The sequence below is a fragment of the Pituophis catenifer genome, unplaced genomic scaffold (genome assembly GCF_029215685.1).
Source record: "Pituophis catenifer annectens isolate HBS135680 unplaced genomic scaffold, rPitCat1.0.hap2 SCAF_2, whole genome shotgun sequence".
NCBI classification, from domain to species: Eukaryota; Metazoa; Chordata; class Lepidosauria; order Squamata; family Colubridae; genus Pituophis; species Pituophis catenifer.
This window is the reverse complement of record NW_027256882.1, coordinates 16,534,813-16,552,734: the sequence shown is the minus strand read 5'-3', so window position 1 is coordinate 16,552,734 and position 17,922 is coordinate 16,534,813. Positions and strand designations below refer to the sequence as shown.

General features: G+C 41.9%; 1 protein-coding gene across 1 annotated transcript; it reads left to right on the top strand.

The window, feature by feature from the left end:
* Positions 1–1,246: 1,246 nt before the first annotated feature.
* On the top strand, positions 1,247–11,969 carry LOC139309907 (vomeronasal type-2 receptor 26-like). The gene is made up of 6 exons (XM_070934094.1): positions 1,247–1,287; positions 1,982–2,258; positions 3,087–3,881; positions 6,116–6,328; positions 9,616–9,742; positions 11,059–11,969. The coding sequence occupies exons 1-6, from the start codon at positions 1,247–1,249 to the stop codon at positions 11,967–11,969; spliced, it is 2,364 nt and encodes a 787-aa protein (XP_070790195.1).
* Positions 11,970–17,922: the final 5,953 nt, after the last annotated feature.

Here is a 17,922-nt window from a genome sequence, read left to right as displayed (position 1 = left end):
CTCACAGTCCATTCTTTATTTTATAAACCAAGAAACTTCAAAATATAGAGGATTTCAGTGTCTTACACGAATAGAGAAAGACAACACAGAGAGTGTCAAAGGGAAAAAAACTTCAATCCCTTCTTTAACTTTCTCCCTATTTACCCAATTATATAGACCACAGGGCAGGCTATCACTTTCCTGTCTTGGTCATTTCTCATCTCTGATATTTCCAGAAAATATTAGGAATGAAATTTCAGTTCAGACACAAGGAATTTTAAAATCAGCTTCAATTTAGAGTTCATATAGAGAGATCTAAAATAAAAGAAAATCACAAACAGGTCCTACTCTTAACATAAAACACGGTTCAAAGGACTAATTGCCTCCATAGCTCTGGGTGACGTTGGCCAGGATTCTCTGGAGAAGATACTATCTTGAAAGATAGCAAAAGTTATCTGGTTGTTGATATAACTTAATCCAGCATCATTTTTTAGACATGTCTTGACAGGAACGCCACAACCACTACAGAACAGTGCCCCTAGAGGTATATCTAAGATTTTTTACTAACATCTACTTTTCTCCACCTACTTCTCTGCAGATGGGACTACAAAGTAGTTTAGGATCCCAAGAGGAGAAGTTGTTTTTCTTATGCAAGATCCCTTCCATGTTGCTTCAGTCTGATGTTTACATCAAAGACAGCAAAGAGGAAGAAGCCGAAGATATCTCAAAGACCAGAAATGTGAAAATTACAGTGAGAATGTTCACATTTCTGGTCTTTGAGATATCTTCAGCTTCTTCCTCTTTGCTGTCTTTGATGTAAACATCAGACTGAAGCAACATGGAAGGGATCTTGCATAAGAAAAGCATAAATGCCTCATATCACATTCTGTGTGGAGCAAGTTTTGGGATAGGCAGGGGCTGTGCCCTTGAATGTGCCTTCTTCTCCTTTCACTGTGAAGCTCTGTTTCTCTCAGTTTTAACAAGGAAAGCCACTGGCATTCCCATTTTCTGAGACTTCTTTGAATTCTTTTGATTCTTCTGATTCTTTTTGTTTAAAAACAGGAAGGGGATTGATTCAGTCAGGTGAATTATGGACCTCCAGATTCTGCTTCTGATGCTGCTGGTATCCCAGCCAGTCTCTGGGAAGCTTAGAATGAAGTGCCCATGGAGTTTGGCGCACCAGGATGGAAAAAAGCCATGGAACTTTTACAAACCAGGAGACCATCTCATTGGTATAGTCATCTCTACAACAAAAATATTGCCCATAATGTTGACTTTCAGCAAGGCTCCTTCTAGTCAGTCTCATTGGTAAGTCAATCCATTGCTCTCACCCTTTTTTAAAAAATTCTTATTTCACTGATTCCTTTATTGCAGGGCCTGCCTAGTTCCCTGAATCCTTTTGATTTCTGTGGCTTCTCTCCTTTGTCTTATTTTGTTGAAGAGACTCAAATCCAAAGATAGGGCAGAAAAGAACTGGAAAGAAGTCCAGATTATTTCCCATCTAGTCTTCCATTCATCACTTAGATACTATGTTTTCTTTAAAGTAGATATTGAAAGCATTGTAGTAGATCAGCCCATTCATATATATTTTTATGACCGCTCTTGATATTCAATGCCTAGAAATAGAGGATGAGTTGTTGTTGGAATAGCTTTTCTGGGTCACTTATGAAACATCATCTTCCTTTTATGGTGGTTCCTCTTTAACGATTGAATGATTTTGAATCCTGGTTGCTGACAGATGAAAATTAGCATGGCTACAAATAATGGGGTATTTCTGATTCTTAATCCTGATGGAAGAATATCTTCATCCCATCTTCTAATTACTCATCTAAATTAAATAGTGATAGGTTTCTATCATTTGCCTCTGATTTTGGATCAGTATTGGCTTAAGAGTCCGTTGACTTGGAGAGACACAGAAGATTACATTGAAAAATCAGTTTTATTATTGCTATAAATGATAGTGATGATAACATGAATATTTTTATGTTAGTTTATATTTTAGCAAGACCGGAATAATACGCTTTATTGCCACTATTCAAGTGGTAAGCAAGAAACCCCAGTTCCAGCACAATCTCACACTTGGCTACAATATCCGTGACAACTATCTGAGCACCCTTGGCACTTCAGATGCCTTGCTGGACATGCTCTCTCCTGGAGAAGCCAATGTTCCCAACTACAGCTGTGGAAAGATGGACAACATTTTCGCTTTATTTGATGGAGCTGACAGGGACATCTCTCGTCAAATGTCAGTATTAGTAGGCCCCTACAAAATCCCACAGGTTGGTTTGTGGTGTTTCTGTATCTTGTAAATTGGGTGGGGTGGTGGTGGATGTGCAAGGAATCCAACCATATCTTCTCTATGGAATTCAACAACTGCTTTTCACCATGGCCATTGTAGGGGTCATGGCTGGGAATTGAGATCAAGGGTGGGAAGGGGGCAAGTCCAAAGCATCCATGACCTCCCATGAAATCATCCCCATTGTTTTGGGGACTTTTGCTGCACACTTGTGAAAGTGAGGAGAGGCTCTGTGTCCAATCAAAGGATCTTCTGTACAATCAGAAGTTGCAACAGTGATAGAAAACTCATACTTTGTACATAACATTAGCCATAATAGTGACATTTTAAATGGTAAACAAATCCCAATGGATTATCTTACTTCACTTGATAAAAGATATATGATTAGGGATGCATAGTGACCAGTTCTAAATAACCATTAAACAACAAGCATATTTTTTACCCTAACATGTTAAAGATGAATTTCATCATAAATGGTTTGAGGACTTTCTACCAGCTGATCAATTCAGCAAATATCCTGACTGGTGCAGTCTCTATTGTCTGGTTGATTTGTACATATAAATTATATCTGATATAGCCCTGTTGGGTGGAACATGGCAATAGTAATTCCTACATATAAAAAATGGAATGAAAAAGGATCTCAGCAATTACAATTACAGTCTTTATACCCTGCATCTTGTTATGGCCGAATGACTAATCAACAATAAGCTATTCTAATATATTCATGAAAATCAGGTTGGATGTATTAAAATTTAGTACTGGATTTGATTTGACCCCATATATAAGGTGACATTCTTCATTGCTTTTTCAGATCAGTGTGAAAATTGCTTCAGAGGATTTGAGTGATAAAAATCAATTCCCCTTTTTCTACCGGATGGCCCCCAAAGAAGGGATCCATTACCCAGCAATTGTCCAGCTGCTTCTCCATTTTAGATGGACCTTGATTGGGCTCTTTGCTTCAGACACAGTGAGGGGAGATGATTTCATGGGGAATTTGAGTCCTTTTCTCGTCAGGAATGGAATTTGTGTTGTAATGTCACAACGATTCTCAACAAACGAATATACAGCACCTCTGAGGGATGCCATCTCTAAGTGGAGACAAGTCAATGTCTTTGTTCACTTCATGGAAAATGTTAATCTTTGGGATAGACTTCTTCCTTTCCATTTAGCACTTGAACATTTGCCTGGATTCGTTGAAGGGAAAGTCTGGATCATGTTACCTGATTCAGGATTGACACTGAGAAGGCACAGACATTACAAATACATCCATAGTATTTGGAAATTTTCTGTTCAGTTAAAAGAAAGGATTAACTATGATGGCTTTGAACAGTTTTTCTTTGTGGAACCCCAGTTTCAAGATCTGTATTTTCATTGTTTGTTTCAAAAGAAAGCCTTTTCTTTCAAGGGGCGGAGAAGATGCACCCAGAAAGCACCACTGGAGATCCAAAGGAAAGAAAACAGGGACCATATCCCAAATTATCACCATTTTTATAGTCTCTTTATGACTCTGGCCCATGTCTTGAAGGATGCCTATTTCTCCAGATCCAGGAGGCAAAGAAAGGACAGCAAAGAGAGTTTGGGGTCTCTAAGGCTGCAGCCCTGGCAGGTAGGTGGTCCTGACAAGGACCCATCAAACTTTATTCCTTTGGAGAGGGAATCAAAGGAGAAGGAAAGGAACCATCTTGTGCTAAGAAAGGTCAACAGGACTAGCCAATCTAGTTGCTCAGGGCATAATGTTTCCAAGACCAGACACCATGACAGATATATTTTGGTATTAAACATGACTAATTTTGAAAGGGATGTATTCATTTTAAATAAATGCCTGTAAGTATGGTTTTCTGATTAGAATCAAATAATTTCCCCTTCATACATTTAAAATAGATGCTGAGACCAGTCAGGAGTCTGATTCTGCCTCCTGGCAGGAATCCCTATCATAGTTTTTCTGACTGATGGCTGTTTGGTCTTTGCATTAAGGCAATCGGGACTTCGTTTCTTCACTGGCTCAGCTGTAAAACTGCTCCTTTTAGGATGGGTTTTTTCAATTTTTTTAAAAAAATTTGATTTATATGCCACCCTTCTCCGGAGACTCAGGACGGCTTACAATGCGTTAAGCAATAGCCTTCATACTTTTGTATATTTATACAAAGTCAGATTATTGCCCCCACAATCTGGGTCCTCATTTTACCTACCTTAGAAAGGATGGAAGGCTGAGTCAATCTTGAGCCTGGTGAGATTCAAACTTACAGTAATTGCAGACAGCTGGTGTTAATCACAATGCTATCAGTCTGCTGAGCCACCAGAATTCAGTTGGAATCTCCTCTATTGTAACTAAATTCATGTTTCCATATCTGACACTCCGGAATAAGAGTGAGCAGATATCAAGCTTCTTTGTAACATCTTTCAGATATTAGAAGAGTGCTATATCCGCCTTTCTCCAACCAAGAGATTGTGTTAGTTGGAAAAGGTCCCTAGACTTCTTCTGGTTTTCAGCTCCCATAGAGCAACATGGCTTGTCTGTTTTTTAAAGGGCTTCATAGCCCTTCCCTAAGGCAATTTTTCTGCAGTATTTTCTCTAAATGTGGTGCCTGCAAGGAGACCTTTTCCTTGAGTTGGGGGTCTCACAAAAAATCCCAAAAACATTGACTTTCTGATATTTTTATGGATACATTTGCCTTCTTTCCATGGGCATCTCACCATTGACTCACATTTGCTTTGGAATCAACCAGGGATGAAATGCTCCCAGCTTGGACCAGATCGCCCGATCCGGTAGCGATGATGATGTGTGGTTTGGAGAACCATTAGCAAAAATCCCTGCCCACCCCACATGCCCAGCTGAGCTGCGCAATCATCAGAGGCTTTTTTTTTCTTTGTAGAAAAAATGCTTTTAAAAGTTTAAAAAAAAAGTTGGCCATGCCCACCCAGTCACATTACCCCCCCAAGCTACGCACACAGAGCCGGTAGTAACCAATTTTACATTTCACCATTGGAATCAACTATTATTAGGAGATCGTTCTCACAAATATTTTTATCAGGTTTGGTATCCCTAATCCCCTAGCACCTCATTTTTCTTCATTTAGTGGAGAAATTTGCACTTGTGTCTCTTTTAAATTTCATTCTATTTTCTTTAGCCCATTTTTGGTAAACCATTTTAGAATAGAATAGAATGACAGAGTTGGAAGGGACCTCGGAGGTCTTCTAGTCCAACCCCCTGCTTAGGCAGGAAACCCTACACCACTTCAGACAAATGGTTATCCAACATCTTCTTAAAAACTTCCAGTGTTAGAGCATTCACAACTTCTGGAGGCAAGTTGTTCCACTGATTAATTGTTCTAACTGTCAGGAAATTTCTCCTTAGTTCTAAGTTGCTTCTCTCCTTGATTAGTTTCCACCCATTGCTTCTTGTCCTGCCCTCAGGTGCTTTGGGGAATAGCTTGACTCCCTCTTCTTTGTGCCAGCCTCTGAATCTTGATGTATTTTTAATCTTACATCTGGTTCTAATTTATATAATAAACAGTAATATGTAAAAAGTACAAATGAAATCTCCCTATTGTTCTGAGGGAATTCATGAATAGTCTCTTTTTTCATTCTGTTTATTATTGAGCTGCTCTAAAATATATCCAATAATTGAGAAACACTGTCAATTATATTTTATCAATGTATATTTTGTCAATTTTGCTAAACCTATTCGTTTTTGTAGATAGTGGTGAGAATTATACTCTCAACTAAAGATATTTGCAAGTTGTTAGACAACCGTAGTAGAAAGATTTAAATATGAGTAGACCATGTGAGAGAAGAAACCAAGTTTTATGCTTTTAAAATTCATGGATATTTCCATTGTAGTTCCATCCTTTTCTGGAGAAGAATGATTTTTCCAATTTTTCCTGGATGAAACTTTATTTGGACAAAAATGGAAACATAGCAGCAGATCTGAATATAATGAGCTTGGTGGTTCTCCCTAACGCAGGTGCCACGTACAAGACTATGGGGAGTTTTGAAAGAAACAGGCTTATTATCAACCAAGATGCTCTTTCACAGCTAAAGATGATCAACAAGGTGGGGGAATATTGGTATCCTTTATCTTTATCCTGTATTTCCAAAACTTAGGACCCATTCCAAGTGGGATAAGCCTAGTCCATTGGTGAAATCCAATTATTTTACTACCGCTTCTGTGGGCATGGCTTGGTGGGCGTGGTGTGGCTTGGTAGGCATGGCTTGGTAGGCATGGCAGGGAAAGGATGCTGCAAAATCTCCATTCCTTCCTCACTCGTGGGGGAAGAATATTGCAAAATCTCCATTCTCTCCCCACTCCAGGGGAAGGACACTGCAAAATCCCCATTCCTTCCTCACTCCTGGGGGAAGGATATTGCAAAATCTCCATTCTCTCCCCACTCCAGGGGAAGGACACTGCAAAATCCCCATTCCTTCCTCACTCCTGGGGGAAGGATATTGCAAAATCTCCATTCTCTCCCCACTCCAGGAGAAGAATACTGCAAAATTCACATTCCCTCCCCACTCCAGGGGAAAGTTACTGCCAAATCCCCTTTCCCACCTCACTCTGGGGCCAGCCATAGGTGGTATTTGCTGGTTCTCTGAGCTACTCAAAATTTCCGCTACCGGTTCTCCAGAACCTGTCAGAGCCTGCTGGATTTCACCCCTGACCTAGTCATCAAGGTAATTGACCTTCACTGAGAATTGAATGTGGGGAATAGAAACCTTCAAGTATTATTAGACTGCTTGAGCGGTTTCAATACTATAGAACAAGGTGTCCTTCAGATGCTACAATATGGAACAATATTTTAAAGTTATTCAGCCATGCCCAACAAGGAATGCTGGATGATCATGACCCTTTTGTGTCCCTTCAGCAATTTAATGTCGCCATAAAACTGGTGAGGGAGGCCATCAAGTGCTGGGGATTCTGCTACTGATAGCCTCCACTTTGCTTGTTCCTTATTCTCCAATCGCAAAGAAGATGGAAACTCTATTAACCAGACCTTCAGTTCAGGTTTGGATTGAATCCAATGGATGGATGGACGTTTTGTTGGTTCCAATGAGAAATGAGGTTCACCTTGACCTGGTTGGGGACAGTGTCACTTACAAAGACAGGAACATGATCTGTGATGATTTTAAGCAGCCTGGACTTTGCCAGAGATCCATTACTGTCTTTCCTTCCACTGGGATAGAGCTGGGATAGGTCCAAGACTGTTACTGCACATGAAATCATAATAAATTATTTGAGATAATATAGCACTAGCACTTACACTTACATACCATCCCATAGTAGTTTACAGAACTCTCTAGATGGTTTGCAATATCAGCATGTTGCCCCCAACAATCTGGGTCCTTATTTTACTGACCTCCGAAGGATGGAAGGCTGAGTCAATCTTGAGTCTTGTCAGGATCAAACTCCAGGCTGTGGGCAGAGTTTGCCTGCAATACTGCATTCTAACCATTGCATCACCAGTGCCCTTACCCAGCAAACTGAAGTACTGAAACATGTCTTTGATTCAAAGAAATGCTTTCCACAGATTATTAATAACAAGGGACAATTTGAAAGCAAGTGTTACATAGATTTGGCCTTTGGCTATTAAGAGGGAACTTTCCTTTCCAGAAAGGATCTTGCACCAGGGGTGAATGTTCCCAATTCGGACCGGATGATCCAATCTGGTAGCAATGGCGGTGGGTGGTTTGGAGAACCGGTAGCAAAAATCCCTGCCCTCCGCCCATGCCCAGCTGAGCCACACTATCATCAGAGGCTTTTTTTTTTTTTACTTTTAAAAACATTTTTTCCTGCAACCTCTTCAGCTGAAGAGGTTGTATGGAAAAAAAATGCCTTTAAAAGCCTCTGGCGATCCCAGCTGAGTTGCCTGATCATCAGATGCTTTTAAAATCATTTTTTTCTGCAACCTCTTAAGGTTGTAGAAGAAACCTGCTGAGCTCTGGTGGCTCAGCAGACTAAAGCACTGATTTATTAACATCCACTTACATCTGCTGCCTGCAATTACTGCAAGTTCAAATCTCACCAGGCTCAAGGTTGACTCAGCCTTCCATCCTTTCTAAGTTAGGTAAAATGAGGACCCAGATTATGGGGGCAATAAACTGACTTTGTATAAATATACAAAAGTATGTAGGCTATTGCTTAACGCGTTGTAAGCCGCCCTGAGTCTCCGGAGAAGGGCGGCATATAAATCAATTTTTTTAAAAAAAATGCTTTTAAAAGTAAAAAAAAAGTTGGCCACGCCTATTCAGTCACATTACCCCCCCCCACCAAGCCAACCGGTAGTAACAAATTTTAAATTTCACCACTGTCTTGCACTAGCAAAGGGGAACAACCCTGCAATATGTCAGAGTAGATTCATTAACTGGAATAGAATATGGTAACAAAGTCAGCCAATGAGAGCTATTTGGGAGCTGAGACAGGGTGTGTCTTAGTCTGCAGCTTCTGAGTCTGTACAGAGAAAATGAAACTAACTAGTCTCTCTACTGCTGCTCTGTATGTGAACTTGTCTGCTGATCTGAGCTGAAGAATCAACTATTGGTATTGTAAATACTTTATGTGTTATTATGAATATAAAAAAGTTAATGAATCCAGCTGGTTCAGTTATCTGTGTGTGCTTCTGGATTTGATTTTTGCAAAAAACTCTGATACAATAGTTTATTGAATCCATAAGAAACCTGTCCAAATTCTACTGTTTAGAAGTTCCTTTCTTCATCTAAGTTTTATTATGCTTTAATAAATGTAATCTAATTTAATATTTTTAGAATAAACTTTATTCAAAAAATTTAATATGAATACATCATCATACTTTATCATCATGGATAAGGAGAATAAAGAATGGAGGAATCATTTTCATAGAGCCATGAGTGGGACCTACTAGTTGTCACTTACTGCTTAAAAAATACCTCAATTGCCTCCCTCCATCCACACTTTATTAAGTGGAAAAGTCTAATAGGGAGGAACTAAATGAAGAATCTGCCCATAGTTATATCTCCTACTGTCAACTGCAAGAAATCAGGAGTCAGAGCAGTCCAAATGAATATAGGTTCCTTGTATGCTAACACTCCCCACAAGAATCTGAACTATTAACAGTCAAAGCAGATTAAGGGTCAATTGAATACAAAATGGGTCTCTTGTAGGCACAAAGGGACTCGAGAATGATGATGTGCTTGACACCTCCCTTGGGCTCATCATGGTCATCTCCTACACCTACGTCTTTTTTGAAACCAGCTAGAGATCTAAGTGAAGCCCACAGACTCCTTGGCTAATGTTCATGTCTACCTCCATTTTCCAAGAATCATTAGTCTAACACATTGTCTTGGCATTCTTTTTTTTTCCTGCTTAGTCTCTCCCTCAGTCTAAATGTGTGGAAAATTGTCATCCTGGGTTTGTCAAGCAGACTCGAAAAGGAGAGCCAGTTTGTTGCTATGACTGTGTTCCCTGTCCGAAGGGGACTGTCTCAACTCAGGAAGGTGGGTCACACTGAAGATAATGGAAGGGCTCATGGAAGGGGATTCACCCAGAGCATTTTCATGAAAGTGGACGTGAAAAGACAGATTGAAGCTCAACTTTTTTTCTTCTTTATTTTCAAATTGCAGAATTTCTTATTTAAAGAAAAGAATTCTAAAAGATGTTGAAGGAGGAGCTGGATAGAGATGGGAGGGTATGGCAAATTGGGGAAGCATAACTAATTTCAGAGAAAATATTTCTTCTACTTTTTAGTTCTCCTGTGTCCTGCCACATTAACCGCTCTCAAAGTTCTTTAAAACTTCAGAAATTGTCTTAGATCCACCTCCTGGAGGGATTATTGCAATGAATTCTATAGGGGCATGGAAGATCACACTGAAAGTGTCACTGAGGCAGACAGTTATAGGGTGCCTCATTACACCCGTATTACCACTGCTCCAGGGGTGTGTTCTAAATTTTTTTACTACTGGTTCTGTGGGCGTGCCTTATTTTGTGGGTGTGGCTTGATGGTCATATGACAATTCTTTAGGATTTAGCAGAGATACTGGTCTACCAGGCTTTTAACTGCTTGCAGAGCTGTACCAGTCTACTCATTTGTTTTTGGAGGCACTGGTCTACCCATTTGTTTTTGAAGGCACCAGTCTACTCATTCATTTTTGGAGGCACCGGTCTACTCATTCATTTTTGGAGGCATCAATCTACATTGCCTTTTAACACTGATCAGCTGTAGGGTGGCCCTTTGAAGCCCTGCGGCAAGAGTTTAAACAGTTTTTTTCCTTCTAGCCGCTGGGACTCAGGAGGCAGCAATAGATTGGGGTGGGGCCAAATAAAAGGTAAGAATAATGGGGGGGGGCCCAGCTCCCAAACAAAGAGAACCGATTCAGTGACGTCATATCGTCACCGCTACTGGCTCGGCCAAACCGGGCCGAACCGGGAGGAACCCACCACTGCACTGCTCCCAGCAAACTAGATTTCATATGAGAAGTGTCTGGAGTAGAAAAAGCTCCATAGGGAAAGTCTCAGGAAGTTGTGCCAAAAAAGATTCACTGAGTCATTATTTACCTCCAATAATGGAGGTTCCTATGAAGGTTCTGCACATAACATGGAAAATCACTAGGGGCCAAGTGCTTCCCCAAGTTTCATAGGCCTTAGTTTTATTTATTTTTTTAGAAAATGATATTCTTCTTACATTCTTTCCATGGAGATAAGATGAGATGAGATCTTGGAAAATGGTTCTAGTATCAGCTGTTATGCAAAGAAGGCATTTCTTGAAAGATAAAAGGACAACATATTAAAGGAATGTTATTTCTGGTTTCCACAGATACAGAAAAATGTACCAACTGCCCTGATGAGAAATATCCAAATGAAGAACGAATCAAATGTATCCCCAAAGTTATAGTGTTCCTGTCCTATGAAGAGCATCTAAGCATCATCCTGGTCTCCTTTGCCATACTCTTGTTCCTAACTACAAGCTTTGTTTTAATTGTATTCATTAAATACCAAGAAACTCCCATTGTCAAAGCCAACAACCGAGACCTCTCTTACATCCTCCTGGTCTCCCTCCTGATTTGTTCCTTGTCCTCCTTTTTCTTCATTGGTCAACCAAGGAAAACCACATGCCTTCTCCGACAAACTTTTTTCAGCATCATCTTCTCAGTTGCTATTTCTTCTGTCTTGGCCAAAACGATCATGGTGGTACTGGCTTTCCTGGCCACAAAACCAGGAAATCGGGTAAAGAGATGGTTGGGAAAAGGTTTGGCCAACTCCATTATCCTTTTTTGTTCTGCTGTCCAAATTATCATCTGCTCCATTTGGCTGGGAGTCTCTCCCCCATTTCCTGATTCTGACTTCCACTCCCAGCTTGGATTTATCATTCTGCAATGCAATGAAGGCTCTGTTGTCATGTTCTACATCACCCTCTGCTATATGGGCTTCTTGGCTGCTATCTGCTTCACAGTGGCTTTCCTGGCCAGGAACCTTCCTGGGGCCTTCAATGAAGCCAAGCTGATCACCTTCAGCATGCTGGTCTTCTGCAGTGTCTGGGTGACTTTTGTGCCCACCTACCTAAGCGCCAAAGGGAAATATATAGTGGCTGTGCAGGTCTTCTCCATCTTGTCCTCCAATGCTGGGCTGCTGGGCTGCATCTTCATCCCCAAATGCTACATTATCATCCTGAGGCCAGACCTGAATTCAAGGGAGCAGCTTACAATCGGAGGAAGTGGTAAAATGTGACACAGAAGAATTTCGACCGTCAACATATTCCACCAGGCCAAACAAAGAGAACGGTCCAGGTTGTTCTCCATAGATGAATTAATTATTTGCTTAAAATAAATAAAGGGCAGCTGGAAGATGCTGTCCCCAAGCATCATCAAATAGAATTGCAAGACCGTCGCTGAGCCATTGAAAATTGTCCCCTTCAATCTTGCATGCTTTGAATTCTGCAAAGGTTGAGAAAGAGCATGAAATTGTAGGAGATGACCCAAGGGAGGGGTCAAATGCATCGTAAGTCCCTTCATGCCCACAAGAGAACTAAGTCCAGTCCACCTTGGATTCCTTTGACTCTTATCTATCATGAATTTGGCCAAGTGTAGTTCAGATTCTTGTAGAGAGCTTAAGCTTTCATTAAATCTTTATACACATTTGAACTGCCTGGATTGTCTGATTTCCCTAGTGCCTGACAGAAATCTTAGTGCAAATACAAAGGATTGAATTTTGCATGTGTATGAATGCATTGTAAAAATTATGCAAAGTTGTTTTTGTGTGTGTGGGGGGGGAATCAGAGGTGGGTTTCAGCAGGTTCTGACCAGTTCTGGAGAACCGGTAGTGGAAATTTTGAAGAGTTTGGAGAACCGGTAGTAAAAATTCTGACTGGCCCTGTCCCCATCTATTCTCTGCCTCCAGAGTCCCAGCTGATCGGGAGGAAATGGGGATTTTGCAGTATCCTTCCCCTGGATTGGGGAGAGAATGGATATTTTACAGTATCCTTCCCCTGCCATGCCCACCAAGCCACGTCCACAGAACCAGTAGTAAAAAAAAATTGAAACCCACCTCTAGGGGGGATTATATCACCCCTAGTCTTTTTTTTCTCTAGACTAGCCAAACCAATTCCTGCAACCATTCTTCATATATTTTTGTCTCCAGGTCTTTAATCATCTTAGTTATTCTTCTTTGCACTTTTTCCAAAGTCTCAACATCTTTTTTTGTAATGTGGTAATTAAAACTGGATGCAGTATTCCAGATGTGACCTTACTAAGGCTTTATAAAGCAGTAATAATACTTCACATGATTTTGATTCTATGCCTTTGTTTATACAACCTAGGATTTTATTAACTTTTTTGGCTGCTGCCACACACTGTTGGCTCATGTTTAAGTGATTGTCCTCTAGGAATCCGAGGTCCCTCTCGCAGTTACTGTTTTTGTGCCAGGTTTCGCCTACTCTGTAATTGTACTTGACTTGAAAACTACTTCTGGATTTTGGCCTGAGATAGAAAACAATGAAACTTGGACTTTGGGTTTTGCTAATTAGATAAGTTTGTAAATATAAAAATGGCTTATAGATATTCAGTACTTAAAAGTAAAAAGTTGAACCTGTAATTGTATCATTTTATTCTACTTTTCTAAAAGGAGACAGAAGTCAATACTTTTCTTTTTTTTCCTCTTTCCCTTACACTTTTTTCCTTCCTCTTTTTTCTCCCACTGTCAGGGTTCCAAGGAACACCCCCAATGAAAAAAAGCTCTGAGGCCAGTGGTTCCTCAAAGTTCCAATTTATTAGAGATGTCATGTTGGCACATGTGGGAAAACCTGAATCTGAAAGCTTCCAGGTTTTCCACACCCAGCTGACAGTTTACAGCCCTGCCCCACACCCACAAGTCCATCACATTGTCCAATCAACTCTTCACACTCATCTGGATACAATCTTCAGGCAGTCTCCATTAGACACAGGCAAAAGTCCTTGAATACGGAATGTTGTTATGACTAACTTTCTACAGCTCCAACAACAACCCCCTCCCAACTTCCCCAGCTAAAATATGTGGCAGTTAAGAAGCAAAAAAGAAAATTGTCTTCCAAAACTGACACCCCCATTTTCCCATTATTTTCATTTCTATTTTATGATTTCTAAAATTATAATTTAATGAAGCTTATCAGTTTAATTAAATTGTAGTTTCAAACAAGAAAAAGAAACCCACGCTATTCAGGGAACATTGTCACTCATCTTGCCAAAGGCCTGAGTGAAAAGCAAAATGTTTAACAACCTTCAAAACAACTGAAGGTTGAGGATTTTCTGAATTAGTCTGGGAACTTCATTTCAAAGGGCCAGCACTGCCATGAAAAGGTGCCCAACTGAGGTCCCAGTAGATGGCATTGATTATTCAAAAGTACCTGGAATGTACAGAGGGACAACTTTCAAGAAGCAGACCAGGTGTGGCCTATTTTCTTTTTGTCATCATCAGGAGGGTACTGCATATCTTCTCAGATCCCCCATTTCATTCAGTTCCTAACTACTCCATTCTAGGAGCAGGTGTATATATCAGTGTTCCAACCACCATCAGATAAGAAACTTAACATCTCCCTACAAATGACCCAGATACAGCATGAACATGGACTCTCAACTGCTTCTTCAAAGCTTGGTGGTCTATTGGGAAAGGTATTTGCAGATATTTTCAGAGATGGGAAATCCAAAGGAGCCCAATCCCATGGAACACATCCACACAACAAGACCAATGATCACCTAGTTTCTGGGTGTACATGGCAAGAAATCAATTGATATTTTCCTCATGTTGTGTTCCCTACAACCATTTCATCTGAAGACATCACAGCCCACTACTTATTTCATAACTACAAAATATAAACAATCTCAAAATTCCACAATCATGCACAATCAGGTCCAATTCTGAATTAATATATGGGGGTGTAATAGAAAAGAAATCACAAACAGGCATTACTCTTAAAATTAGTCAAGGTTCAAGGGTACTGATTGCTTCCTTGACATTATAACGCAGCCATGGAGTGAGAGTAGTGGCCAAAATTGTGGAAACCTTTTGGGAAAAGTGTATTTTTGAGGTTTGATGGCTAATAACACCACTGTCAGGGGATAAACTGTCTATAGAAGTTAGCAAATCTGAGGAAACTTTGTAGTTGTTTCCGGGTGCGTGGCGCAGCCCATTCCAATACTGCCTGAATTTTTCCAGGGTCCATCTCTATTCCCTTATGTGATATGCGATATCCAAGATAGTCAATTTTGCTTTGGTGGAACTCGCATTTAGAGAGCTTGGCATATAGTTCAGCAGTCCTGAGTTTTTTCAGGACAGTTCGCACCAATTTCACATGGTCGTCCATGCTCTCAGAGTAGATAAGAAGGTCATCCAAGTAAACCAGCACCCCCTTATACAGGTGCTCATGCAGTACTTCGTTAATCAATTGCATGAACACAGCAGGGGCTCCTTGTAGTCCAAAAGGGAGCACTCGAAACTGGAAACATCCCAGTGGGCAGTTAAACATGGTTTTCCATTCATCCCCCCTCCTTAATTCTCACTCTGTAGTATGCCTCTCGTAAGTCCAGTTTGGTGAAAATTTTCCCCTTTCCTAAATGTGCTAGCATGTCCTTCATGAGGGGCAGGGGGTAAATGTTTTCCATGCAAATAGCGTTGATATTCCTATAATCAACTACCAAACGAAAGGAGCCATCTTTCTTTTCTCGGAACATTACAGGTGCCGCCACCCTTGGTCTGGCTGGTTGGATAAAACCCCATTCTAGGTGTTTATCAATGAAGTTTCGCAATTCCCCTAGTTCTCGAGGGGTCATGGGGTAGATCTTTGGCTTAGGGAGCTTCACCCCAGGGAGTATTTCAATGGTACAGTCCCTAGCTCTGTGGGGGGGGTAGCACATCTGAGGCCTTTTCAGTAAAAACTTCTCGGAGATCCCAATACTCCTTTGGAATCTTTTCCTCCCCTTCCATGTGGCCTATTGCCACTTCCGCCCTTTTGTGTTCTACTCCGTCCTCCAGGGGGTTTTCTTCCCTCTCTAGTCTCGGTTTTCCGGTGCGAATGCGCAAAACCCCCGTTTTCCAGTTAACATGTGGATTCCATCTATGGAGCCAGGGCAGTCCAAGTATGAGGGGTCATTCCATGCCAGGGGCCACAATAAACCTGAGGGTCTCTATGTGATCCCCCAATTGCATTTCAATGGGTTCAGTCACAAAGCTGGCTGGGCCACCTCCTGCAATCGATCCGTCCAACTGACAGAACGCAATGGGCCTTTTTAACGTTTTTAGCCTCAGGCCCATTTTCTCCACCACTTTCGGGCTGATTATGTACCTGGTGCACCCAGAGTCTAATAGGGCTAACATCTGCACATGTGCCTCTGTGGACGGCACCCTTATTTCTATGGAGATGAGCATGGGGTCCTCAGTGTGACTCACCAGATCATCGGAGTTGGAGTCAGAGTCCGTCCCACTGTCATCCGCGGTGGTCGGAGTTCCCAACTCACCCTGGTTTTGGCGAGCGAACTCAACGACTTCTCCTTTCAGGGCAGTTTCACGAGCTTTTGCGGGTGCTTTGTCATCCTTCTTTGGTCATGAGCCGGTAGATTTTGGCACTGGCTTGGAGAACTGTTCAGCGGCCCAATGGCCTTCCTTTCCACATTTGAAACACGTGAAGGGCTTTGATTTTGGTTTGAATTCCGTTCTCCCTGCGCCTGCCTTTGGCGCTCCTTTGCGGTAGAAGGGGGATGACAGGTCCCCTGCACGGCCCCCTTGAAGTCAGCTTCAGGCCAGCTCGATTTCCACATCCTCAGCTACTACGTACCAACTCTGCAAGTCTTCGGGGATCCCCCGTGCTCTACAGTCTTTGTATATGTCTTCATTCAGTCCGTCCTTGAAACTGTCCAGTAGGGCCGTTCTGACCACCCTGTCACGTAGGGTGCCAGTTCGCGAAATTCTTGGGTGTATTCTGCCACCGATCTCCGGCCTTGCTGGATACCCTTCATTCTGAGTCTCGCTTTCCGCTCAGCTAGGTGGTCTTCAAACCACCTCCTAAGAGCCCCCATGAACAGGTTGTAATTCCTCAGCAAGGGAGAGTTATTATTGTGGAGGACCAACATCCATTCAGCTGCTACTCCCTCTAAGACATTCATGACTCATCTCACTCGTGCTGCATCTGATAAGTAATCCTCCCCCCCAGTCCTGCATATGGTTCCACACTTGGGTCAAGAAAAGCCCCAAGGTCTTCGGGTTCCCATCATATTTTCCGGTTAGGGGGGGAATTTTTGGCTTTTTGTGTCTGCGGGGTGGGGCCTGCAAGGCTGAGGGTCCCTGAGCTGCTGCATCCCTCGCTTGAGCTCCAGAAACCTGAGATGTTTCTTCCCCAGCTTCCTCTTCCTCTCCCCCACAGGCTGTCTCCTCTGGATCCAGTCTGGGGTAGTCTCCTCTCTTCCCCACAGTGAATACATGAGACTCATGGTTTTTCCAGCTTTCCTCGGCATCGCGGAGGAGTTGCATCGCCTGAGCAATCATGAGGCTCTCCTTTTGCTCTTGCAGCCACACTGCCTCTCCCTTACGGAGCTGGTTACTCCTTGGGGGGTCCTCCCCAGGTCTGGCAACCTTCCTACTCCCCTCGACCATCTAGCTTCCTCTGGTTCCTCTCTTTCTATATTGCATATAGAAAGCATCCCCTCCCACTGTCCAATGTAAATCATCCAATCCAAAGGTCTCCCAGGGGTCAGGTGGAAGCACATGTCTGGCAGCATCATCAATCAGGAATGCCACAACCATTGGCCCGACGGCAACTTCAAAGATACAGTCCGGTGGCTTAACTATCGGTTTCATTTTCCTCCAGCACGCTTCCCCCCCCCCCCCATGCTACCCAGCTCTCCCCCTCCCATTACTATGGCAGCCAAAGCAGAAAAGGCGGAGGCTGACAACCACTTTTTTTTTTTTTTTGGAGTTTCAAGATAATCATATTCCATTATTGGAATGGCCTGGGAATAGCCCAGACCTTAACCCAATTGAAAATCTATGGAGCCGACTAAAGAAACTTATTAGTCAGTGCGACCCAGGAATAAAACCCAGTTAATAGAAGCAATCATTCAATCTTGGTTTCACATTGTAACAGCTGCAGAACTAAAATACTTGATTCACTCCATGGGAAAACATTGTAAGGCCATAATTCATGTTAAAAGTTACCCAA

Excerpts from the sequence above, each read along its gene's own strand:
- LOC139309907 (XM_070934094.1), top strand. The coding sequence starts at position 1,247 with ATGTTGACTTTCAGCAAGGCTCCTTCTAGTCAGTCTCATTG. Across the intron at positions 1,288-1,981 it reads CCTTCTAGTCAGTCTCATTG|CAAGACCGGAATAATACGCT; the intron begins GTAAGTCAATCC and ends TTTATATTTTAG. Across the intron at positions 3,882-6,115 it reads TAAGGCTGCAGCCCTGGCAG|TTCCATCCTTTTCTGGAGAA; the intron begins GTAGGTGGTCCT and ends TTTCCATTGTAG.